This window comes from Panthera uncia (genome assembly GCF_023721935.1).
Source record: "Panthera uncia isolate 11264 chromosome B3 unlocalized genomic scaffold, Puncia_PCG_1.0 HiC_scaffold_1, whole genome shotgun sequence".
Taxonomy (NCBI): domain Eukaryota; kingdom Metazoa; phylum Chordata; class Mammalia; order Carnivora; family Felidae; genus Panthera; species Panthera uncia.
The window spans coordinates 133,776,964-133,803,748 of record NW_026057582.1 but is presented as its reverse complement, the minus strand read 5'-3'; the positions used below and the strand labels follow the sequence as shown (position 1 = coordinate 133,803,748).

The following is a 26,785-nucleotide window of genomic DNA, read 5'->3' as shown; positions in this document are numbered from 1 at the left end:
CTCTTGTTACAGCCTTTAATTTAAAGTCTAGTTTGTCTGAGATAAGTATGGCTACTCCAGCTTTCTTTTGACTTCCAGTAGCATGATAGCTAGTTCCCATCCCCTCACTGTCAATCTGAAGGTGTCCTCAGGTCTAAAACGTGTCTCTTGTAGACAGCAAATAGATGGTTTTTTTTTTTTTTTTTTTTTCTGATGCCCTATGTTTGATTGGAGCATTTAGTCCATTTACATTCAGGGTTATTACTGAAAGATACTGATTTAGTCTCATTGTGTTATCTGTAGTTTTCATGCTTGTAATGGTGTCTCTGGTCCCTTATGGTCTTTGCAACATCCACTCACAGAGTCCTCCTTAGGATCTCTTGTAGGGCTGGTTTAGTGGTGATGAACTCCTTCAGTTTTTATTTGTCTTGGAAAACCTTTATCTCTCCTTCTATTCTGAATGACAACCTTCCTGGATAAAGGATTTGCGGCTGCATATTTTTCCTATTCAGAACATTGAATATTTCCTGCCACTCCCTTCTGGCCTACCAAGTTTCAGGAGATAGTTCTGCTACCACCCTTATGTGTCTACCCTTGTAGGTTAAGGCCAATTTGTCCCTAGCTGCTTTCAGAATTCTCTCTTTATTTTTGTATTTTGCCAGTTTCACTATGATATGTCATGCAGAAGATCGATTCAAGTTACGTCTGAAGGGAGTTCTCTGTGCTTCCTGGATTTCATTGTCTGTTTCCTTCCCCAGATTGGGGAAGTTCTCAGCTCTGATTTGTTCAAGTACACCTTCTTCCCCTTTCTCTCTCTCTTCTTCTGGAACTCCTATGATATGGATATTATTACGTTTCATTGAATCACTTTGTTCTCTAATTCTCCCATCATGGTCTAGAATTTTTTTATCTCTCTTTTTCTCAGCTTCATCTTTTCCCATAATTTTATCTTCTATTTCACTTATTCTCCCCTCTGCCTCTTCAATCCTTGCTGTCACCACCTCTAGTTTATTTTGCACCTCATTTACAGCATTTTTAAATTCATCATGACTATTTTTTAGTTCCTTGATCTCTGTAGCAATAGATTCTCTGATGTCTTCTATGCTTTTTTCAAGCCCAGTGATTAATCTTATGGCTATTATTCTAAATTCTTGATGAGATATATTGTTTATATCTGTTTTGATAAATTCTTTAGCTGTAATTTCTTCCTGGGATTTCTTTTGAGGAGAATTCTTCCGTTTTGTCATTTTGGCTATTTTGGTTAGTTTTCTATCCTTTATGTCTTTTAAAAGCTTGTTATGTGTCCTGCACCTGCGACCACTATTATAGTAAAGAGGGGTCATACGTTGTCCAGGGCCTGGCCCTTCAGGAAGTGTTTTTTGGAGTGTGTTACTTTCTCTCTCTTGTTGTGTCTCTGGTTGCTTTATCTCCCTCCTTGTAGTGATGTTTTGGACCCTCCACCAGGTGTGCTTTGATTTGTTCATTGAAGTAGCCCTGGAAAAGAAAACAAACAAACAAAAAACAAAACAAAAACAAAACCAAAAACAAAACCCACAAAAAGCCCCCCAAAACACCAGCAACAACAAAAAAACGATGAGGTGGGGGCAGTGTTGATGGAAGAGGCCTTATCCCATACAAAGAGAGAAATGACAGGGGTGGGGAACAAGAAAAGAAAATTGACCAGGCAGAGAAACAATATGGCTTAATCCAGAAAGGGAGAGAGAGAGAGAGAGAGAGAGAGGGAGAGAGGAAAATAAAGAAAGAGATATAGAAAAGGTTTATATAGATTAGGTTAAATATATATATATAGAATATATATATATATATATATATATATATATATAATATGTCTGCTTAAACAAACCAACAACCCGAATAGCCAGACTAGAGGAGGGAAGAGATAAGAAGGAGAAAAGGAAGAAAAAAATATATATAATAAACATTGTCCAAGAATTAAATCAGGAAATGCAAAACCGCTAGGGGCCTTGGAAGCAGTGGCAATGTTGGTCTGGAGGAGGTGTTTTGTTCATCCCAGTCAATCCTGCCCCAGTAGATCTGCAGTTAGCAGGTGTGGAGGGGCGTGGCTTGGTGTGGGCGGGTCCTGCCTCCCCTGTGGCCCCGCGGTCAGATCCCTGAGGTCCCACCTTATTGGTGATTGGGAGAAAAATGGTGACACCCCAGTCTCTCCTCCGTGGACCGGGTGTCCCAAACCACTCTGTTCAGGTCGTTCTCACTGTGCTGCAGTCGCAAACGAGGTGGTTTGTCCCTCTCTGCTGACGCCCACACCTCCCCGGCGCTCAGCTGGGATGTAAACCCCAATGTCTTAAAGGGTCCCGTTCTGTACACCCTGGTTTCAGGGAAAAGCCCCTCTGTGCTGCTGATATATGACCTCTGGCTGGTGGGCACAGGCAGTCCTTGTCCTTTGAATGGTTATATACCTTCTTCCCACAGCACTCCAGGTAGAGGACTGCTTTCTCTCCCTGCAGACTGTGCCCTTGACCTAGGTACCAAACCCCGGGCTGGCTCCCCTCCTCCCAAGGCGCACCAACAGGGCAGCCGGCCCCAGTCCTGAGAAAGCCCCGCAGTTAGAGATTGGATCTTTGTCCATCCCAGTCCGTGGTTATTCTCTAGTTCAGATACAGTCCTATACTTCCCCAGCCTCTCTTTCTCTTTCTCTTCTCTTTGTCTCTCTGCAGAAGGGAATCCCTCCCATCTGTGCCTATGCCACCTGTTTTATCTCTCCCAGTTCACAGTCATACACCTATGGCCCACCAGGTTGTCCCCGTGGGCCCCTGGAGATGTCTCTGTCACTCTGCAGCCCGGACTCTTGGAATTCAAAGTCCTTTAGCCTCAACACTGGTGTGTTTGAGGGACAAGGGAACTGCGGATCCCCCTACTTCCCTGCCATGTTGGATCTCCCATGAACTCTTCTTTAAATGTTTGGTAGAATTCACCTGTGAAGCCATCTGGTCCTAGAAAATTGATTGTTGAGAGTTTTTGATTACTGATTCAATTTCATTGTTGGTAATCGGTCTGTTTAAATTTTCTGTTTCTTCCTGATTCAGTTTTGGGAAGTTATATGTTTCTAGGAATTTATCCATTGTTTTCTAGGTTGTCCAATTTGTTGGTATATAGTTTTTCATAATATTCTCTTAGGGTTGTTTCTATTTCTGTGGTGTTTGTTGTTACTTCTCTTTCATTTGTGATTTTGTTTGAGTCCTTTCTCTCTCTCTCTCTCTCCTGGCTATAGGTTGATCACTTTTGTTTATCTGTTCTATTGTTTATTTGTAGTTTCTATTATTTATTTTTGCTCTAATCTTTATTATTTCCTTTTCTTGTTTAGGGTTTTGTTTGTTGTTCTTTTTCTAGCCCCTTTAGGTGAAAAGTTAGGTTGTTTGAGATTTTTCTTGCTTCTTGAGGATGCTGTGTTGCTAAAAACTTCTCTCTTAGGACTGCTTTTGCTGCATCCCAAAGATTTTTGACCATTGTATTTCCATTTTCATTTGTCTTCATGTATGTTTTGATTTCCTCTGGGATTTCTTTGTTGACCCATTCATTGTTTAGTAGCACGTTAACCTCCATGTATTTGTGGTCTTTCCAGATGTGTGTGTGTGTGTGTGTGTGTGTGGTTGTAGTTCACAGTGCTGTTGTCAGAAAAGATGCATGGTATGACTGAACTTTTTGAGTTTGTTGGGACTTGTTTTGTGGCCTATATGTGACCTATTCTGGAGAATGTTACATGTGCATTTGAAAAGAATGTGTATTCTGCTGTTTTAGGATGGAATATTCTGAATATATCTGTTAAATCCAGTCTGGTCCAGTGTGTCATTCAAAGCCATGGCTTCTGTTTATTTTCTGTTTGGAGGATCTGTCCATTGATATAAGTGGGGTGTTAGTCTTTTACTGTTCTTATAATACTATCAATTATTCCATTTATGTTTGTTATTAACTGTTTTATGCATTTGAGTGTTCCCAAGTTGTGTGCATAAATATTTACAATTGTTGTATCTTCTTGTTGGATGGTTCCCTTTATGATTATATAGTGTCATTCTTTGTGTCTTGTTACAGCCTTTATTTTAAAGTCTATTTTGTCAACGTTAAGTATTGCTACTCTGGCTTTCTTTTGACATCCATTTGCATGAACAATGTCTCTCTATCCCCTTTCTTTTTTTTTTAAGTTTATTTATTTATCTTGAGAGAGCAAGAGAGCGAGCATGAGTGGGAGAGGAGCAGCAAGAGAGGGAGAGAATCCCAAGGAGGCTTTGCACTGTCAGCATGGAGGCCGACATGGGGCTTGAACCCATGAACTGGGAGATCATGACCTGAGCTATCAAGAGTTGGACACTTAACCAACCGAGCCACCCACGCACTCCTATCCCCTTTCAATCTGCAGATGTCTTCGGGTCTGAAATGAGTCTTTTGTAGCATATAGATGAGTCTTTTTTAAATCTACTCTTACCCTGTATCTTTTGATTGGAGTGTTCAATCCATTTATATTCAAAATAGTTATTGATAGATATATATTTATTGCCATTTTGTTACTTGTGGTAGTTTTTGTATTTTATCTTTGGCCCTGTCTTGCTCTCTTTTGTGGTTTACTGATTTTATTCAGTGATATATTTGGATTTCTTTGCATATCTATTAGTGGTTTTTGATTTGTGGTTACCATTAGCTTTGTACCTTCTGCATGTAACAGTCTATATTAAGTTGATGGTCACTTAGTTTGAACCCATTCTTTACTCCTCTCCCCCTCATATTTTAGGTATATGGTGTCTGTCATAACTTTGCATCTTTTTATTTTGAGTCCCTTGACTGGTTTTTATGGATATATTTACTTTTACTGCTTTTGTGCTTCCTACTTTTCTTACTCCTACTTAGGGTCTTTCCTTTACATTCAAAGAATCCTCTTTAATATTTCTTTAGGACTGGTTTAGTGGCCATGAACTACTTTAGTTTTTGTCTGAGAAACTCTATCTCTCCTTCTATTTGGATGATGGACTTGATGGCTAGAATATTCTTGGCTGCAGATTTTTTTTCCTTTAGTACTTTGAATATATCATGCCACTCCCTTCTAGTCTCCAATGTTTCTGCTGAAAAATCTGCAGATGGCCTAATAGAGTTTCCATTGTGTGTAACTGTTTTCTCTTGTTGCTTTTACAATGGTCTTTATCACTACTTTTAGTCATTTTAATTACTGTATGTTTTGGTGTGGCTCTCCTTGAGTTGATTTTGTGGGGGGGCTCTCTATGCCTCCTGGATCTGGATACGTTTCCTTCCCCAGATTTGGGAAGTTTCCAGCTATTACTTAAGTAAATTTTCTGACCCCTATTCTCTGTCTTGTCCTTCTAGGTCCCGAGAAATGTGAATGTTGTTATGCTTGATGGAATCACTGAATTCCTTAAGTCTAGTTTTACTTTGTTTTTTTCTCTCACTTGCTCAGCTTGATTGCTTTCCATTACAATCCTCCAGGATGCTGATCTGTTCTTCGGATTCCTCTAGTTTATTTATTCCATCTGGTGGAGTTTTAAGTTCATTTACTGAGTTCTTCATCTCTGGTTCTTTTTTTATGTTTTCTGTTTGCTAAGGACCTCAGTGAGATCCTCCACTCTTAAGTCCCGTACCTCTACGATCATTACTTTAAATTATCAGGCATATTACTTTTCTCTGCTTTGCTTAGGTCTCTTGTGGTCTTGTCTGTTCTTTCATTTGGGGCAAACTCCTCTGTTTCCTCATTTTGTCTAAGTCTCTGTTTCTATGTGTCAGGAAAGTCAGCTACACCTCCTGCTCTTGAAAGTAGTGGCCTTGTGAAGGAAGAGGTCCTGTGGTGCCCCGCAGTGCAATGTCCCCTCTTCTCCAGGACCTGGTGCTTCTGGGGTGTCTCCTGTGTGTGTTGCATGCACCCTGCTGTTGTGGCTGAGCCTCTTTTCAGTTCAGTCACCTGCAGTGGGCAGGGTTTGGTCCCCGTGCTAATGGGCCAGTTTGTGGCTGCCGTGGGCTTGAGTCAGACCAGATGTCTGTCCCCCACCCACTGTTAGGGCTGCAGTCTGTGCATGTATGTGTGTGGCTGTCTTTCCCTCTCCCTGGGGTAGGAGTCTCTGGAGTGGTGCTGGCTCATGTACGTGCTGCTTACACACTGTGAGGCTTGTGGCACTGCTTTGGGTGGGCTCCCACCAAATATATTGGAGGGTGTGGGCAGGACGTAGTGTCGGCAAGGCTGGCGTGGGCCTTCTGGGGGTGGGGCCTGCAGCGCCAGGACTGAGGTAGGCCTGGCTGCAGGGGGTGGGTCTGCCCAAGTGCAGGGGGAGGTGAGGTAGGGTCTCAGCAAATTAGTGAATTATCGGTGTGGTGGTTCCTGCAGGTGTGTGTGTGTGTGTGTTGATGCTGGGGGCAGGGGAGGGAAATGGCACCTGCCAGCTCCTTTGTGGATGAGACTTCCTGGATGAGTCTCCCCGTGATCTCGGCCCCTCCTGCAGACACTCAGATAATAACTCTGCCTCTCCCGTTTGTCTCAGGCGGTTTCAGACTGCTCCCTCTACACTGTATCTCCGTGGGCTATTTGTTGTGCTGTCTCTTTAAGGGAGGGGGCTCAGGCCCTTCTGGTTTTCAAAGCAAAACGTTATGGGGACTCGTCCTCCCCATGTGGGCTCCCTGGTGCGACAGTCTGTTTCCCTCCCTCCCGTGGATGTCTGTGGTCTATGTAGCTCCGGGCAGTGTCTCTCCCTTCCCTACCGTTTTTGATATGGCTTCTTTCCTACATTTTGTGGAGTCTGTCCTGCTGCTGTCCTTGCAAGTCGTCCTGGGGGCTGGTACGGGGTGGAGAAAGTTGTCAAAGGCAGGCAAACTAATACTTTTTGCAGAGTAAAATCTATAGCAAAGGGCAATTTTGCTGCGCTGATTTAACTGGAAATAATTTTGACTCCAGGCACAAACCCCATGACTTCAGGGCTGGTCAGTTACCCCCTGGGGTTTTGCCTCTGGGCCCCAGGAAAATGTCTCCGAGGAACCACTGAGCGCTTATGGAATCTTCCCAACTTCTGTTCCTAGAGGTATGTTAGAAACACAAATTCCCTTTGGGGAGAAGGTGTTTTGTTTTGTTTTGTTTTTTTGAGAGAAGAAGTATGAGCAGGGGAGGGGCAGAGAGAGAATTCCAAGAAGGCTCTGCACCATCAGCACAGAGCCCAACATGGGGCTCGAACTCATGAACCGTAAGATCATGACCTGAGCCAAAATCAAGCGTTACTTGGAGGCTTAACCAAAGGAGCCATCCAGGCACCCTGGGGAGAAGGCTCTCCATAGGGTGGGTGGGGGGGTACCCCTTTACCAGGAGCCCAGAGTATCTTGGCACTCCCTCCAGGAAGCCCACAGAGAAATACAATACAGCAACAATTGAGACTTAAGGGACATTTATTTTTTTGAAAGGGTGGAGGGGACTTTACAAGTAGAGTCTGAAGCCAATAACTAGAAAGGAAGATAAATAAAATACAAAGCCAGTATGTTGTGGCAAAAATCCCAGAAAACACACTGAAAAAAAATTTTTACAGTTTAAAACTGTTTTACTTTATACATAATTACAAATTAATATACAGCATCTGGGTTTTAACCCCTTTGTATTTCAAAGAATCTAGCATAGAAATGTTCGTATAGCATCTGAAAACAACAGAAGCAGAGGTATAAGGTGTACGGGGGTCGCCCTCCTGCATATCTGGGCATCCCCCCGCGCCCCCGGCAGGTAAGGACACAGAAAACCACAGGCTAAACCGTGACCACGGGCGAGCTGACCGGGCGGCTCCCTGTCAGGTGGCTGCAAGAGACAGGAGAGCTCAGGCTGGGGGAGTCTCTGGGGGGGAAGAGGCCGGGTTGGGGGGCAGCGCCCTCTGCTGGACAGCAGCGAGGCGCCCCCAGCACAGGCCGGGCTTGGCTGGGTGTGTGGAGCAGGTTGTCAGGGTCTGTGGCAGGAGGACTTTAGCCAGTTGGGTTTGCCCGGCTTTGAACCTTAGCGAGATGGAGAAGTAATTCAAGGCCTGTCAATCTTTGCACAAATTAAATTAGATGATACAAGGAAAGAAAAGCCTTTTTTTTTTCCCCCCTTCCTATTTTTTTCCTTTTATGGCAGCATGAAAATACTTTCTAAAACCTGGCCAGCAGGTGGTAGATTCCAAAGCTCCTGGGTGACTAGGAATGTTAGGCTACGCTGGAAGAAAAATCAAGACACAAACCGCAACCCTCCTCTTTGTCTGCAGATCAGCGAGAACGATGCGCCGGGCTGGGAACCGGCGCCCAGCACGTGTGCGTCCCAACGGAAGGCAGGCAGGCCACACGTCTCTCTCAACCACTGCCACCATCTAAGCTGAGGGGATATTTCTGGGCTTCCAAATCCGAAGGGCATCCGAGCACTGGCGGGAGTCCAGCACCGTCTGGGGTCCCCTCCAAACCACCCTGTCTATGGTCACTGAAGCCCACTCACTAGAATAGGCTCTCCAAGCCCTGAGCGGGGCCTGGCTCCCTCTGGGCCCAACCGTGCACCCATCAACACCGGGGTGGACAGCAGCCCCGTGCAAATACCAAAGTCCTCGGGAAGAAAGAACGGGCTTCGGAAAAGCAACTTTAGAGACCAAGGGATGAAATACCAAGTACTTCTGTGAACGTCAATTCCTGGACCGAGTCCTGGCTTCTAAGGTATGATTTTCCACCCTTCACTTAAGGCAAAACCTGCTTTATCAAACCCCCACACACCAACACCTGCCCCCCATAAAGGTAAAACAAACCCCATGGGTCTTAAAATTTTGTGCTGATACCAGGGGTTAGGCAAGATAATGAGGGAGAACATTCTTGAAGGGACAACTTTCAGTGGTGCTACCCTGAGACGTAAGAGGGAAAAAGGTAGGATTCGTACCTTTTCAAAAAACAAAACAACCCCCCAAACTTGATAAGGACTTCTGCCCCACAGACAGCTCTCGTGGGGGTAGACAGTGGAATGTTGGCAAAGGCTGAATTATGGCAAACTGCAGGTTTTTACCCCCCCTCCACGAACATAGCCGATTGTCTCAAAAATGAAGCCGACAGATGAGAGCGGTTAAAGTGCACATGTCACCCACCTGGGATGACAGCTTCTGAGATGACAGAAGTTTTGAGAAGGATGCAGCCTCCTTCCAGGAAATTCACTAGACTCTGGAAATCTGGGGACTCTGGATGGTTGTCTCTATCTGTCCCCCCAAACTTAAACGCAACGTCAGGCATCTGCTTTCTTGAGCCTGGTGGACAAGTGTGGTACCCTACCAGGGGGACACAATGGAACACCGGGTCGGAGCCACCCTGGCAGACAACCCCTTCTCACAGGAAACGAGGGCTCACGACTCGGGCCCCAGAGCGGCTCTCCAGGTCACAAGCACAAGCAGCAACAATCCAGGCAGTTCTGCAAGCACAACAACATCCCCCGGAGTTCAGTTTCATGGGGGAAAGAGGAGAAAGGCACGTCAGAGCACAGGTCTTAGGAAGCAGTTCTCTCTGTGCTGCAGACCACATTGTGCGAGAGGGCAGGCCAGGTGGACGCAGGAAGCTACTTTCCAATTCTGATTCCACACTGGTCCAACCACAATGCAACCGAGTGGAGTTCCTGGGGTATGGGGGCAGGTGAAATCTGTCTGGAAAAAACACCAGCCAAAACAACCAAAACAACTTAAACCTTCGAGCAGATTGGGAGTAAAAGGCACCTTCAAATCGCCATTGAGCTGGGCAGCAATGGACACAAACCCAGTGTCCATGGTGACTCTGTGGGGAGTACATGGGGAGGCCTGGCCTATGTGGACACAGAGCAGGAATGCAGGCTTCATCTGCCGGGGCCATTCCCCCCAGCAGAGTGCTTCTGGGGGGGGGGGGGACGTGGAGCCCCAGAGGGGAACCTGAGTTGGGGACGAGGACAGACAGCCGGGCTCCATGTGGACCGGAGGAGAACCGTGGCAGGCAGGGCTGTAGCTCAGAGCTGTATGGGCTGGTGCAAGACCCTACCTTAGGGTCTTGGGGGGTGGGTGGGGGGGGGTACATCGTAGTTCAAAAGATTAGTTGGTTTGGTTCTGAGAGTCTGTTTCTGAAGGCTAGATCTCCAGGACAGAAAGAGGCAAATGTAACCCACAAGTGGCATTTCTCGACTCTCAAGCAAGGAAGACAACCCTAGATCAAAGAAGGGAGGTGGGGTAGGAGGAGGGAAGGACACGGACCCCTGCCCCAACCCTTAATTTTCTTTTGGGCCCTCAAGGCACTTGGACAGACACTGAGGAGTGAGCCGCACTGCTGGCTCATCAAGTTCCTCGTGGATCGGAGAGCTGAAACCGTTGGGCCGGTATGTTTACCCTTAACACACACACACACACACACACACAAATAAATAAACAAATCTAAGCTAAAAATTTTAAAGCAGACCTCTTTCAAATAAACTGAAAGATAAATATCTCCATCTGCAAGGCCAGCTTGCAATTCATCAACAAGCACCAAGTTACAGATTTTGTTTTTCCAACTATGTTCTAAGACCCATGCTCCTGAGGGGCACTAAGCAGGAATCAAAGGGCGCACTGAAAGCACAGACTTTTCTAGGCTGTCCCCCTGCAGGGAAGCAGTGAATCCAGCAGGCACACGGGCCTCAGAGGGGACTCCACGAACTGTCCTGCTCCAACCAGCTGGTGACGAACCTCGAGCAGACACGGATCACCCACGGTGGGGAAAAGAAAGAAAGACCAGGCAACATTCGTGGCACCTTCAAGGGGTGACCTACAACAACCAACAGACCTTCAGACTGGAAAAAGGTTTTAAGAGATCAAATTCTGCCGAGGCCCCCAAGACAGAATGAAAACGTTTCTGAGCCACACCTGGGCCAGTGCTTCCCTCGGTCTACACTGGTGGAAATTACTGCACACGGGCTGAACTCCTTCATCTGAACCTACTCAGCCGGTTGTCCTGGTAACAGGGGTGGGGACAACCTCGCTGCCGGAGCTGTAGCTCTTCCCTTGGGAGGGTGCCAGGAGGCTGTGGGTCAGTGACAACCAAAAAGTGTCACAATGCAGGAAAAACAGGAAGCCAGAATAGGATTTCTTTGGATTGGATGTTGAAATTAGATTTTTTTTTTTTAAATAGCTGAAATCCCCAAATCAGGATGGTGCAGATCACGTACATATATATGCCTTTTGAACACATCACACCTTCTCTCACTGGTTTTCACAAACGTTTGCCCTTCCTTCCAAAATGAAATGAGAAATACATGCAAAAAGGGGTGAGGTGTGCACGGGGTAAGGTTCTGGGAAAACTGCCGCAGAGGACCGGGGGAGCCCCAAGCGCCCACACGCTACCTGAGCAGGCCGGGCAGCACTTTCTATGCCGAGCTGAGCCGGCACCTGCCACAGAGGGTGGCCGCTTCCGGCAGACCCTACGTGTCCATGCAGATGGGTACCGGTACGCACACGGACAAAGTCCCACTATCTGCTTGTCGGACTGCTGTGTCCCCCAAATAAAAGGCAGGGATAACTTCAGACCTTATTTGGAAACCTCTTTCGGCCTTTAGGAGTTCCTGACATGCCCCAAACCAGTGCCCGGACCACTGAAACATCCTCAGTGGAGCCGTTGGCCGCCACCAATGCCACCAGCCCTGGGCCTCCCACCCCACCCTGACATTCGAGACCATCTGTTCCTGGTCCAGGGCCCTGGTCTCCTGGCATGGGCGTCCACGGTAGGAGAGCACACCCAGGAACGGCAGGACAGTGGGGAGCTGGCAGCCATGGGCCGGGACAGAGGGCAGGGTCAGCAGAAGATCTCTTCACCCTCCGTGGGCACTTCTGATGTGGGGCCATCTGGGAAGGGGACACAAGGTGAAACTTCAGAAAAACTTGGCCTTTTCATTATACTCCCTTTTCTTCCTCCCCAACCCAAGTTTCCACCCAGATGATGGCCTGGTGGGCGCCTGACCCCACTCGCAGGGTCTCCTTGACCAGTTCCGGGCATGAGGTCCTCTGACACCCTTCACCGCCTACTGCTCCCTTTAACCTGACAAAGCGTCAGATCTGTTCACAAACAGGCCTGGAGACAGAAACTTTTCTCTGACCTCCCACATAGGTGGGAGGGAGTGATCCTAACGAGAAGGAACAGAGGGGGGTTTAGGGGAAAGGAATGTGCAAACAGGGAGCCTCATTTAGGGGGATTTAATCCCAAGCTCCGAGCCGGCAGGGACATCAGTGGTCTCTCTGAGCTTCCATCCCCTAGTTTCTCTCCAGCTGGCATCACCTACTTCACACACACAGCCACTTGGAGGATTAAATCAGATCTCGGGAAAAGCTCACCAAGCGCTAGTTATTGTATAGATGACTAGACTTAGACCGAGAGAAGCAGGGAAGACTTTCATCTTCACATAAGTGAGTTTCAGTCCCTCAGCTGGGGAACAGATGCCCCCAAAACGACACCCGTGCTCTCTCCTTTGCACACGCGTGCACACAGTGGGTTCCTAGATGCCCGAAGAGTTCGTGCCCCAGCGTCCTGCGCAGATAAGAGCAGGTGGGCTTGGGAGGTGGCAGTTCAGCTTTTACACACCTGAACGGCACCTTTTAAACCCTTCCCACGCTACCAAAATCCACCCGCCCTGCAGGATCCGGGGACACCATGGGCGCAGGGAGAGCTGGTGCATGCGACTCACCACCAGACTGAGAGCGGCTTCCTTTATTCTTCTTTTTCTTCTCCTTCTTCTCCTTTGGCTTGGCTAACCCGAACAGGCGGGTGGAGGCGGAGGCGGGCACGGGGGCCTGGCTTGGACCCTCTGCTACTTTGTTTGTCTGGCTGGTGGAAGTCAGTATGTGAAAAGGCCCCTTATCTTTGTGTGTCCGAGAGATGCTGTTCCTTTTTGGGGACACTGAGAGTTCTGAGTCCAGTGACCCTGATTTGGCTATCGCAGGTACAGACGGCAAAGGGGACTCCTCAGGATTCGGGAAGAAGGATGGGATCCTCAGCAGCTTGGTGTGTTGGTGAGACACCTGCACATGTTCAAGATGAGAGGTGTTAAGCCGGGGCCCGCTCACTAAGTGCTGGCAGAGATCAACTGTGGGGGTCAGCCCGGTGTGCACCCACTTCCTCGGACCCCCGGCACTCGCTGTAAAAGGATTCAGGGCTTCCTTCCTAGCGCCCGCCCCCCGATATAGTACCTGGGTCAGTGTTAAAGGTACCACCCTTGATACCATTAATATTTTTAGTGCATGTACTTAATGTCCGCACCGGGAAGAATTCATAGTGTCTTGGGAGGAGGCAGCTCAGAAAGGAACTCCCATTCCCTGAAGAAAGCAGACAGCTGCTTCCCTGAAGACTGACACAGGGCTGTGGAGAATTACCTTAGGGCTGAGGGGTCAGGGGGCCTGGCAGGTGCCAGGTGGGTGGGGGCTCAGAGGCCAAACCAAAGATGCAGACAGAAAGACGGTCTGGTTTGTGCGCCCCTGTGCTAGGAGCCCTGATGTACTGGGATGGGGGTGGAGTCCATCCTCGCCCTGAAGCACGGAGCCACCGGCTCCGGCAGCACGGAGCCACCGGCTGCCCCCACCATACATCTGAGTGCCTCTGTGGGACGCTGAACTGCCCTCTGGAAGACGCCACCCGAATTTCCTGTGGCGGTCCCAGATCCATCCATCAAACGCATGGCAACAGGAGTGTTGACAGACAGGCAGGTCCGTGTTCCAGAACAGCCGCTGAAGGCCCTGACACCCGCTCGCTCGGGTCGCCCCCGCACCTGCCCGCGGGGCTCAGCTCCCGCCCACCGGGCTCAGCTCGAGCCCGCGCTCCAGACAGGGCCCCTCCCGGGCCCCACAGCGCCCCCACCCTGCACGCACGACAGGAGGGACCGGGCCCTTCCCGACGCCGCAGCGCCCCCACCTGACAGGCGTCGTGCTCCGCCTGCCTCTGGCTAAGTCGCTCGGCGTCCCGGCGCAGCTGCTCCTGCTCCCTCTCCAGCTGCTTCTGGGCAGCGCGCAGCCTCTCCAGGTCGCACTGGTAGGCGCCCTTCTTGAACTGCAGCTCGTCGCGGTCACGGTCGAGGTCCTGGCGGCCCTGCCGCACGTCCTGCTCGCGCTGCGTCAGCCGCGCCTCGCGCTCCTGCAGCGCCCGCTCGCGGGCCTCCCACTCGCGCTCACGCCGCCGCTTCTCGTCCAGGTGCTGCGCCTGCTGCCTCTGCAGGTTGGCCAGGTCCTGGCGCTGCTTCTCCAGGCTGCGCTGCTTCTCCTGCTCCACCAGGGAGCTGGGGCGCGACAAGCCGCGGCTGAGCGCGCGCTCGGCCAGCAGCAGCTTCTGGTCCTCGATGTAGCTGTCCTGCTGCAGCACCACGCCCTGCGGGGACACGGAGGAGCGAGGTGCGGCCGGACGCCAACGCCCCCTCGTTCTCGCCCAGTCGGGGCGACAGCCCTCCACCACCACCCTGGGCACTTGTCACACAGGAATGTCGGCAGCGGCAGCGCAGAGACCCAGCCTCGGGGAACTGGGTGGCTCGCTGTTGACACGGCCTGGGGTGGGGCCTTGTATTTTGGAGGCGGGACAAGGAGCAATTGGGTCTGTTACAGCTTCAAAGAAAAGGAAGGGAGCAAAATTTACAGATGATACCCAGCGAGTGCTAAGGGGTCCTCACTTGGGCAGGGCTGCCCTATTCACACACCACACGGAGATATGGAACATGGAAACTTACAATCATACTAAAGCTTTTCTGGACAGAAGACCCCCGAACCATGACAGTGCCCCACGTGCTTTGCAGCAAGGCTGCTAACAGCACCTCCAGTCTGCCATCATCAACTCTTAGAAGGTGGAGGACACTCCAGCCACTGCCTTTTGAAACCTTTCTCATCGTGAGAGCCAGTCTTGTCTTGACAGAGGGCCCCGCTTACCCACTAGCAACCTCCAAACCCCACACCAACAACACCATTACGGTTCGTGTCAGAACAAGTGAAGGGATAAAAGAGAAAGGCCTGTACCTGCAACGTGCTGAGGAGTTCGTGGAGGTGAACGACACTCTGGACAACCTGCTGGAAAAGGAAGCAATGGCCACGTCACCTTGGGACCCAGTCTCAGGACCCAGCGCACCACGTGACGTCTGGCAACATAACCCCCCAACACACGGCAAGGTGCTTCAGTCTGAATGGGAGGTTTCCAGACAGAAAGCACTGGAAAGAAGAAGCAGCTACAAGTGCCTAAGAGATACAGAACAAGAACCAGCAAACAAACAACTGTAGGCAGGAAGAACATCAGTGCACATTAAATGCATTATAAAACGCCACCGGTCTAAATTGGTACAAGAATGACACACGTACAGGGTAACGAAACAGAAAGTCCAGAGCAAATCATGAGAACTTAGTATATAAGTAGAGTTTCTAAATCAATGGGAAAGGAAAGAATATTCAACAAATTGTTCTGAGAAAAGTGGCCAAGAAGTCTTGGGGAAAAACTGAGTGGGATCTTGGCTCACACAAAAAATATTCAAACAGATGAAAATGTTAAGTGTAAAAAAAGAACCATAAGGAGTTGTAAGAAAATAGAAGAATGTCTTCTGACCATGAAACAGAGAAGGTTTTTTGAAGAAGCAAAACAAGAAACCATAGATGCACTTTTAACGGTCACCATGTGAAATGGAAAAGAAAAAGGTAGGAACATACAGAACAGAACAGTCAAATGAAAAAAAAAAATCCTTGAATTGAAAAAGGTTCTTGGGCACCTGCATGGCTCAGTTAAGTGTCCGGCTCTTGGTTTCATGATCTCAAGGTTTGTGGCTCTGAGTCAGGCTCTGTGCTGACAGTGTGGAGCCTGCTCGGGATCTGTCTCCCTCTCTCTCTCTGCCCCTCCCCTGCTCACACACTCTCAAAATAGATAAACTAAAAAAAAAACAAAAAAAAACAAAAAAAAAAAAAACAAAAAAACTCTCATGGATCAATGAGAAATGAATACCCTCATAAGAATACAGGCAAGGAACATAAACCAGCAATATACAAAAGCAATACAAACGGCCAATTATATAACCAATTAAAAATGACTCACCTGAAATCGAATAGATGAAAAATAAAGAAATCCCACTCAAACTTACGAAGCCAACAAAACCTTAGTTAACAACTAACCCCTCCCGGTGCTGGTGAGACCAAGCCTGCGTGGAGGGAGGGGAGCATGCCACACACACTTCTTTCCAGAGCACAGGGCAGTGTGTGGAGGGAACAGTCACTGTGTGCACAGGTCTGTTCTTGCTGCGTTGTTTGCAAAGCAAAAAAGTACAGGAAGAACTAACTAAACTACTGTCCACAACATAACAACAAGCAGCTGTTAGAGAGCGCATCTGTACACATGTGCTCTGGGCAAACCCTTCTAAAGTGGGTTGAGAGGAAAAAAGGGCATGAAGCTTCTGGGGAGGGGGGTACTGATATCAATTATACAAAACAATTTTTATAGTATTCACACCCACACAAAAATACACGTTATGTAGAAGAAAAGGCTACAAATATAAACCATTGAACAGCAGTTACTTCTCAGTGGTGGGATTCTTACTTTTTTTTCCTTTTTTCCATTACTGGACATTTTTCAAGCTTTCTACTATCACCACATATTCCTTTTATAATACAGTTGACCCTTGAACAGTGCAGGGGTTGGGATGCTGATTCCCTCGAACAGTAGAAAATCCACGTGTATATGTAACTTTTGATGCCCCCAAAACTTAACTAGTAGTTCAGTAGTTACCGTTAGTAACAGTCTACTGTTGACCTGAAGTCTTACCCATAACATGACAGTCAATTAACACATATTCTGTATGTTATATACTGTATTCTTACAGTAAAGTTAGCTAGAGAAAAGAGTGTTACTACAAACATCATAAGGAAAACACATTTACAGTATGGCACTGTATTTATTGAAACCCCCCCCAAAAAGAAAAAAACCCCAAAACATCACATGTTAAGTGGACCCATGCAGTTCAAACCCACATTGTTCAAGGATCAACTGTACAAAGAGCAAAATACAAAAAAAACTTAATTATCAGGCTTAGCTCTTCTAAAAACACTTTTTACACCTCTTTTTAGTTTATTCTTTTTTTAAAAAAATATTTGTTTCTTTGAGAGAGAGAGGGAGAGTGTGTGTGCATGTGGGAGGGGCAGAGAGAATCTCAAACAGGCTCCGCACTGTCAGCACAGAAGCCCAACATGGGGCTCAATCCCACAAAGCAGGAGATCATGACCTGAGCTGAAATCAAGAGTCAAATGCTCAACTGACTGAGCCACACAGGTGCCCCTCACTTTATTCTTAATAAACAGAGGTCACCAAAGACAGCAGACTCTGGCTGGGGCATCTGCAGGGTGTAATCCATACTGGAATGCCTTCCTTCCCTGACCCTTGTCATGAAGTACAGGGAAGAAGTCACCGAATAAAAAAGAGCTAATTTTGCTCAAGCAGCAGATGACAGAGAGCGACAGTCTGCATGAGAGGAAGCTTATTTCATTTAAGAAGAACGCTCTGAGGGGAGTTCCTTCAGATACTGCAGTGTTTAAACTTCCATGCCAACAAACTGAAAACATCCTTCTGTGTTTTAGGGGAAAAAAGGGGAAAGATTCCTTTAATTTAAAATTTTAGAAAAAGCTCCTCAGGGACTAAAGATCCTACATTAAAAGCAAGAAGAAACACGAAGAGCCTCCTGAGAGGGACAGCCCACAAAGCCACTGTCACGGACACTCCGGTCTGCTTACACACGCAGCACACACTCAGAGCCACGCACGGGTGGCCAGCGGGGAACAGCATTTGCTGAGGAGCAAGGAGAGGAGGGGACATGAGTGGAACAGGTGCAATTCTTTGGCCAGGTCAGCGGAACTCAGCTGAGGAAGGTGAGGAAGACTCATGTCAGAGGCTGCCCTCCAACGAGAGGCAAGCCACAGCTGCTTTCAGGGGGACGCACAGCCAGTGAAGAGTAAAACTCAAAGAAGGAAAGTCAACCCGAGTCTTCGCAGGACGGGAAATCAGTGCCCACAACTACCCACAAGTTGACCCGCCATGTTCCACACTTGTGGCTTTTGGTGCCAGGCCTGTGTGACAGGAAAGGAGGCCTCACAGCCCATGTTCACAGAAAGCAAGAGGCTGGCTTCTCCAGGACAGAGACACAGACAGAGGCCGTGCTGGGAGGCAACAGTCTGGTGAAATTCCAGGATGGTGCCCTGGGGCCCAGGAAAAGCGGAGGAGAGGGAGGGAGGTGGCGGCCGCGCTGGTTAAGTGCACAGATCGTAGCCCAGAGTCAGCTTGTTCACCACGGCACATCAGAGACGAGCATTCCCAGCCTAGCAATTGTAACAAAACCCTATTCTTACATGGAGCTTGCGATGCCCTTACCTCACTGTTTCTTTTAAGCATAAATACCAGGTTAGCATTTCCACCCTATAAAACAAAAAACACACATTACACCAAAAAATTGCGATGCAAAAAAAAAAAAAAGATCCTGAGGCAAAAATAATATTCAATGTGCGTCTCAATTCTGCTCTGGCTTCTCTTTTTCATTCTTTTGCCCCACAGCCTCTCACTGCAGGGCAATGCAGATTTGGGGCCCCGTAAAGAGCTCAGGCTGGTGTGTGGCACTTACGCAAACCTCTGAGCGCCAGGCCAGAGGCGCGGGGGCCAGGAGCATAAATACGGTTCTGAGCCAGAAAGGCCGGACGGCCAGTAACAGGGGACTCTGAACTGTATGGTCTCTTGAAAAACGTGTTTTCCTCTTACAGTAGAAGTAACAGCAAGTCAGCATCCAAGACAAGATCGACACGGACTAGCTGCCAAGATTATGAATTAGGACAGGTGCTAAGGAGGTCTTAGATGGCAGATTTCAAAAAATACCTTTTTCAGACCACTGTCCGACTCTGTTCTTCTAAGATCTTGGCCATCCTCTCCCTCTTCCTTCTCGCCTCCTAAAGCAAACACATTTTTTTTTTTTTAAGTTGTGAAACAGATTAGGAAAGAACACAATATACATAGCTTAGAGATATACTATTTCAGCATCTTATTAATGCCAAATGGTGGCAACTAAGTAATTATTAATAAGTTTACTGAGGCAGAAGAATTAGAAGCAGAAAAGAAAAACAAGTATTATTGGTCCTTTGGCCACACCTTAGGCTGAGATCCCAGGAAATTATTTTTTATTACTCAAAATAAGCGTGACACTGAAAGAAACTGTTTTGGCAGCTAGCTGCTCCATGGGATTTCACTAGAACATCTATTGGCTGAAAGGGACCAAGGAGCTGAAGCTACCAGAACATACATCATTTTTGGTTTTATGTGATAGTCAAGGATCGCCTACAGACGTACAAGTTCTAAAGCATTTACCTTTTTTTTTTTTTCCCTTTTCTTAAAGTAAGCTCTAGGCCCAATGTGGGGCTTGAACTCATGATCCCGAAAGAGTCACATGCTCTCCCGACCGAGCCAGCCAAAGGCCCCTAAATCATTTACCTTTCGAAGCATTCATCTGATGGCTGTCGAATCCTCCAAAGGTCTCTGCTCTCCGGGGCAAGGAAACAGGGCCAACCGTACCTTCTTGCTCAACAGGGCTACTGACAGCCTGCCCCAGTGTGCCTCCCAGGCTTCCACTCACCAAACCCTGAAGGATCTCCACTGGAAAAAAGGAAACAAGCAAAAGCGACATTTCACCTTCCAATGAAAAAAAGAACATCTCCAGGTAATACACAAGATGTACAGGGAGAGCATGATCAGAAAATTCCAGAGAGTGACTAGGTGACCCCCTTTGCTCAGAATGCATGTCTTAGCTGGATTCTACTGGGAATTCTGAGATTAAACCTTTAGCCTTATTTATATGAGGCCTAAGAAACTTGAAAGGGCACAGGGAAGACAGAGGAATTTACTGGAAGGAGCGTGGCCCTCTAGAGTCTGTGCCAAATTAACCAAAAAGAATTCCCTGGGAAGTAAGATGGGCCAATTTGACAGCAGCTAAAACTGGCAGGGTTGTGCCTGCTGCCACAGTGAGCTCAAGGGACCAGAGCAGAGATGTATCCAGATTCTCGAGTCTGTGACCAGCGAGGCCTCTTTTCTAGAGCCAGTGTCCCACGGAAAGGAGAAAGTGCTTCCGGTGGAATAAAATTTGAGCAGGAGGGGAGCAACAGAGGAGTAGGGGGAGGAGGGAAACAGAGGCAGGGAATCTTGTAAGATAAGCCATCATATTTTTTAAAAAAAACACCACACGGAAACAAAGAGCCCCACGAAATGAGAACTGGTATCTGAACGTAAAAAATTAAGAAACTTATTTCACGTAAAAATGCGCAACCGGGAGACCTCAAAGTCAAATCTCACACAAAGCTAAGGAGAGAGAGCTAGAGAAGGAACGCGGAGCGTAACTTCCCTGCGGGTGGTAACGGCACATCAGAAAGCCACGTTCATAAAGTGGACAAGCTACTTACAGTGAGGAGAGGACACAGGCAGGGAGGAACCCAGGCAGGAATGGGGAAACACAGACTCAAACAAGTGGGAACAAAGAGAAACAATCATTTTAGAAACAGGAAGTACAAGATAGGAGCAAACAGACCCAACAGAAAACAACTTACCAGAAGGGGGCAGGATACTGGAACTTTAAAAAGATGGGAGAGAAAAAGCGTGAAAAGAAAGTGACAAGTACTGAGGACAGGCGGAGACAGCCCAGCATGTGGGTGACGCACGTTCTTGAAGGAGAAAATCAAAGCACGGGCATAGGGAAGATGCTACAAACTATCCTTTAAGAATGACGCACGTTCTTGAAGGAGAAAATCAAAGCACGGGCATAGGGAAGATGCTACAAACTATCCTTTAAGAATACTTTCCTGAAATCTGCAAACTCTGAAGCCACACCAAATTAGAACACTGAGAACCTGGGGACATCAACCCAGAAAAACCCCAACACTAAGGCCTGTGCTAGTAACATTACTTGGATTTCGAATAGGTAGTTCTTTGGGCACTTGGCAGATGGCACATGACTTCTATGGGAAGAATCGAATTCTGATCACACTCCGGTGGCAATGCGCTAAGTCAGAAAAAAAGGAGTAACATTATTTAAGAACAACTGAGATACCCAAGGGGAGAAGACATGAACCCAGGATTTTCTATCCCAGCAGAGGAGCAGACTTTCAAGCTCTCACTGGCACAAATTATCAACAGTGTGGAAGCACACAGGGTACTGTCCTCGCGAGCCTTTCCGGAGACACCTACTGAAGGATGAGATTCAGCCATCCGGGATGACAAGCCACATGACAAAGAACCTCAGCAGCGATGACCGTCCCTACTGCCCAGACTGTGGTCTTAAGCTATCATTTCTCGCTACCAGAAACACGAGCTTCTTAGAGACGTGACTCTAGGCCTGGGCAGAAAACAAGATGAGCCTACAACATCTTATTATGCCAAACAGCCAGGCAGCTCTCAGAAAGTACTGGGGCCGTGGCAAAACGACTCCGAAGCCAAACCAAGAGGTGCTGGTTGGCAGAGAGAGGACGCTTGGAACTTGTCATAAGGATCAGTGTTATACCGACTAGAACCCCATCAAACAGGTTTAAATTCATGAGTCTACAGTAAGATCTAAAAAGTTGTGGTCACCTTTAGAGGGTGACCACAGATCAACTCACTATCCTGAAAATTAGTAGATAAAGGGGGAAAAAAATCAAGTATTTATCCTTTTACCTTCCTTTTCCTCTGTGTTACAGAGAAGGAGACGAGGAGCTCTTCTTGCCTCTGATACAAGAGCACAGCACTAGGAGAACGTGGCTCACCAAAGGGATCACGGCCGAGGAACTAAGCCTCTGAATGTAGCCGTGGGTGTGAAGCAACTAGGACAGAGGAGCAGACGCCCTGCCTGAGTAACAGCCAGACCGTGAGAGATGCTACAAGTCAAAGAGCTCAGGTTCTTCAAAGGAAAAGTGTGTGGGAAAGAAAGAAAGGGATGGAGGGAGGATTGGAAAACAGGACTCTGGAAAAGCCTAACAAAAACCACACGCAAGACTATCGTGTCTATGAATACGCCCGTGGCCAGAAAACCATGGGCCACGGGCCTGGGTAGCCGTTACAAGGATGTTCTTCTGATAGTAATTTACTAAACAAAATTATTTGTTTTGGGTTGTTTTCTGTATTTGTGCTTTATTTTACAATAAAACAGTAAAAGCTGGCAGATAATGTCAGAGCATTAACCACTTTGGGAAGGGATCAGGAGGGGTGATTACCCTCATTTATTGCACTTTTCATTAAAGGTCCTCCTTTGAGTGCCTCTTCTGTGTTGGAGCGGAAGAGGACTCTAGAGCTGTGAGTCGGGGAGCACTCCTCAGGCAAGGGAGTGCTGCACTCAGTCATGTCCCGAAAGATCATCTCCTTCTCTTCCAGTAAAAGAAGGATCTGCTGGTCCTTCTGCTGAAGTTGTTCTGCAGGGGACAATGGAGAAAAGGTCTGGTCACTTGACTGGGGTTTAGGAAGAGACGACCAAGACATGGGCGCCACCTCGTGGTCATCACTGGGACAACAGAGAACACAGGTCCACTCCCAACCCCCCTTTCCTTCATGAAGGCAATTTCTATCCTGGGTCTTTCCAGGCAAGATCAGATCTTCTGACATAACAAGCGTGAACTTTGTTGGAAACACTCCTGCCTCCTGTGTATTTCTCAACCCACTCCTGTCTGCATCTGCTCTTTCCAAGGCGACCATTACTGACCCAACGAGGCCTGGTTTCACGTTTCCCCCGTTGAACGGTCTCCCTCCCTCACTTTGAGGACCCCACTGGTTCTCTCCTGCCACCGGCAGCGGAAGACCAGGCTCCGTCTGGGCTCCATCCCACACCTCACACACCTCCTTCTGGGGATCTTCACTGCCATAGCTTCAATGATCTCCCACGTGCTGGTAACTCACGCAAAGCACCCCAAATCCTGCCCGCTGATGAGCACCAGACCACTGAGTCCCACTGGCCTGTGGCTCTCCTCACTTAGATGCCTAGTCCTTGTCAGAAAGCTCTTTTCTCCATTCTTGCCGTCCCCCCTCCTCCCTCCATCCTTCAGCTTGGCCAGTGGGTGCCGTCCCACACGCACCCTTCTCCGCAGGAGTCTCCTCGACGGGCCTTCCACTCCTGGGGGCTCCCCCACTCCCTCCAGCAGATCTCCCACTGGCTTCGATGCCAAAGAAGGCAATTCAGGCTGAAATTTTGCTACACAAATCTATCATTTCCTTGTTGCCGCTCAAGCCTTGGCACCTTTCCAGCTTCATCCCCATCTCTTGGCCCCGACCCCCCGGCACACCAACCTGCCACTCCTCACCAACCCTCAGTCCTCTTTCCTCTTCACCTAACCGTGCCTGTCGTCTGGTGCAGGAACTGCTTTGAGAGTCAGCTCATGTGTCAAGCTGCTCTGTGAGTCCCCACAGGCAGGATTAGGTCCCGCATCTGTATGTGCCTGCGGTCCAGTCCATCATTTGTGCCCGTCTTCCCTGCTAACGTGGGTTTCCTGACAGCAGGGGCTGCTCCAGGAACCTTTGCACATCCCACTCCCTAGCACCTATAGGACAGTATACCTGGCTGAGTGCTTCAAACACATCTAGAGAAGGAAGTTTTCATCCCCGCCGTGCTCATCATGGGCTGATAAATCAGGTGCAACTCTGGCTTCAGCCTAAATCTGCCATTTTCCCCCCTCCCCAAAACACAACGTTATCGCTTTGTCCAGCTTAAAGGACTAGCTGGACTCCTCGGGTGCTTACATTTACCTGAGTCGGCCTTATTTCTACCCAAAGCACAACACTCAGTAAGCACTGGCAGAGAGAGGGGAGCCTCTGCTGTTGACAGGTAGGGGAGACTTCTCGGCCATGCAGCACATATGTGACCCTGGACTGCTTGGCCTTCATGGGCCTCAGCTTTCTCATCTGCACAATGGGGATGAGCATATAGGGATGTCGACAAGACTACACGAAACAGAAGTAGAAGTCGAACATCATCAGTGAGCACACGTCTCCCAAAACCACCTCATAACTCATTGTGAACACACGTCACAGTGGCAGGAGTAACTGATAAAAACAGAGTAACTGGAAAGCTCCTTTCCTCCAGTACCTCTCTCTCTGTTTTAATCTTAGACGTGACTGTGAATTTTGGCAAATTCTTCTGCGACAAAGTACAAAGAAGGCCAACTGGGTTCCAAGAACACGGCCAGTGAGAAAAGAGGATGTCCCCTTGACCTGGTGTCGGACCCCTTCTGACGGCCATTGTACCGGCACGCTGGTCGGCTCCAATCTGGCTGCTCCTCTGTCAAAAGCCATTCACTTCCTGTTTTGAAGTGCATGCTGGGACGGCAGCCTCCGCACCTGCACACGCGGCACGCGCACGGCCCCAGACGCTGCCAACAGCCTCACCTTTTAATTCCCGCGCTCTGCTGTCCAGCGCCCGCTTTTCTTCCTCGCTCTCGCTAGGAATTCCCTCGTCTTCATCTCTGTTCCTGACACCAACACAGCACAAGACGGATCAAAGACCCGCACGAGGTCAGTGACCCCAGTCGCTCCCTGGGGGGGGGATGAGGTCAGAGGGGGCCGGGCGCCCCGGTGTTTTGCTTACAGGGTGTTGATCGTGTCCTGGATGATCTGAATCCAGCTGTTCCGCTCCTCTTTGGAGCCGGCGTGCACTTCCACCATCTCGGGGTCCCTCATGCCCATGCTGATCAGGAACAGACCTTTCTCCTCGTGCGCTACCTCTCTCACAATCAGCTTCTTTAAAGAGATCACTGTTGACTTCTGGTCCTGGAGAAAGGGGAGACGGCCGACATGACAGAGGCAGGCGACAGTCTAACTCTCAAGAACAACTCTGATCTAAGGCAAGACCAGATGTACGATCTCACGTATATGTGGAATCTAAAAAAAAAAAAAAACCCCTAAAAAGCCCACACCAAACTCCTAGAAAAAGAGACCGGACCTGCGGCTACCAGATGTGGGGGGGCAGGGAGATGGTCAAAAGGTACAACGTTTTGGTTAAAAGGTACCAGTCAGGAGAGGAGCAGGCACGAGGGCCGAGGGCTACGGCTAACAGTGCTGTATGGCACACACAGAAGGTGCCGGGGGTTCTTATCACACGGGTTCCCATTTCTTTCCCTCTTCTCTTTATACTAGATCCCTAGGAGATGACGGGAACTGAGCTTACTGTGGTGAGCACTGAATAATGTATGTAAATGGAACCATCACTCTGTATGCCTCCCCCAGGGACGTACGTCAGTTTTTTCTCAAGACTGGGGAAAAAGGGCGTATGGTTTAGCAAACTGTGGCGGATTTAAGATCAAGAGAAGTATCTCATCATTTACATTTTATCAAACAGAAAAAGATTTCCAAAAAAGAGATAATAATTCGTATGTCTAGAGGATCCAGACATGGTGTCTACAGGATGAACCCTTCTAGGTTCCTCTGTGAATCTGTCTGGCAACAATACATACTGGCACGATTTACGGGGCATAACGTGCAAGAAATACTCCAGCAACAGATTTCTTTAGATAGAATGCCCAAGACTCTAAAAGGGACTGTGAGGGAACAGAAAAATAATGGTTTTTTTTTTGGGGGGGGGGGGGGAGGGGGATGGCATGGAGACAGAAAATTGCAAAGGTATCTGAGAGATTCCTCAGAGGAAGCTGTCCTGAGCAAATTCATTTTGAGGGGGCAGGAGAGCAGTAATCCATGGTCAGACCCAATACCTATTCCAGCTGTTTCAAACATCATCAATTACAAACAGAAGACACCAACAATTCAGCTTACCAATGACGCAAAGACGTATTTCTGGTCTTTTTCTTGAAGGAAAACTAAAATGTCAGTAAGGAGAACTGCTTGAGCCTCTGGAAAATGGGGAAGGAGAGAAAGAACAAGGAGTACTTAGTGGTGAAGCACGGTCAGAGCACCTCTATTAGGGGACAGTTCAGCAACCCACCCCACACGGCAAGGCACTCGGGACCGACAGTACACTCTGCTCCTCCAAGGTGACCGTTTAATATTTTTGCAGGAGCCATATGTGGTCATTAGATTTTCAGAGGCATTTTTAAAAAAATTTTTTTAAGGTTTATTCATTTTTGAGAGACAGAGACAGAGTGTAAGCGGGGGAGGGGCACAGAGAGGAGGAGACACAGAATCCAAAGCAGGCTCCAGGCTCTGAGCCGTCAGCACAGAGCCAGACGCAGGGCTCGAACTCACAAACCATGAGATCATGACCTGAGCCGAAGTCGGACGCTTAACCGACTGAGCCACCCAGGCACCCCTTCTGAGACATTTTGAAATAACAGCAGCTATCACCAAAGCCATATCTTGAGAAAGCTTGAGTACGCGGTTCCGGAAAGATCTATCCCATAAGGCAAGACTTTAAGAATAAAATACTCCTGGGACGCCTGGGTGGCTCAGTTGGTTGAGTGTCCGACTTCGGCTCAGGTCGTGATCTCATGGTCCCTGAGTTTGAGCCCCGGGTCGGGCTCTGTGCTGACAGCTCAGAGCCTGGAGCCTGCTTTGGATTTTGTCTCCTTTTCTCTCTGTCCCTTCCCTACGTGTAACTCTGTCTCTCTCTCAAAGATAAATAAAACATAAAAAATAAAAAATAAAAAAAAAAAGAGTAAAATTCTCCCGGAATAAAGTTGGGAAGGACTTTAACAGATGTCAAATAGTACCACATTCCACGACATCCTCGACTTTTGATCGTAACAATGGAAGAGGCATTGGAGAGCAGACCAGAGAGCCGCCAACAGCTGATGGATAAAAATGCCTCAGTCTAATAAAGGTGGGCTTCCCCCCCGCCCTGCACCCCAGGAGAACAGAAGGGCTCTGCGACGCCCTCTGGTTTCAT

At 48.2% G+C, this 26,785-nt stretch overlaps 1 protein-coding gene across 2 annotated transcripts in view; it reads right to left on the bottom strand.

Moving 5' to 3' along the window:
- Positions 1-8,064: 8,064 nt before the first annotated feature.
- The window catches only part of AKAP13 (A-kinase anchoring protein 13), a 119,221-nt gene continuing 100,500 nt past the window's right edge, over positions 8,065-26,785 (bottom strand). For both annotated transcript variants that reach the window (XM_049611914.1, XM_049611915.1), the window contains 11 exons: positions 25,717-25,793; positions 24,536-24,717; positions 24,337-24,419; positions 22,179-22,373; positions 19,435-19,596; positions 18,826-18,896; positions 18,331-18,375; positions 14,955-15,005; positions 13,870-14,319; positions 12,650-12,983; positions 8,065-11,813 (listed from right to left, as the gene is read on the bottom strand). In XM_049611914.1, the coding sequence (XP_049467871.1) occupies positions 11,764-11,813; positions 12,650-12,983; positions 13,870-14,319; positions 14,955-15,005; positions 18,331-18,375; positions 18,826-18,896; positions 19,435-19,596; positions 22,179-22,373; positions 24,337-24,419; positions 24,536-24,717; positions 25,717-25,793 (1,700 nt within the window). In that variant the 3' untranslated portion in view covers positions 8,065-11,763. The remainder of the gene's footprint in view (positions 11,814-12,649; positions 12,984-13,869; positions 14,320-14,954; positions 15,006-18,330; positions 18,376-18,825; positions 18,897-19,434; positions 19,597-22,178; positions 22,374-24,336; positions 24,420-24,535; positions 24,718-25,716; positions 25,794-26,785) is intronic.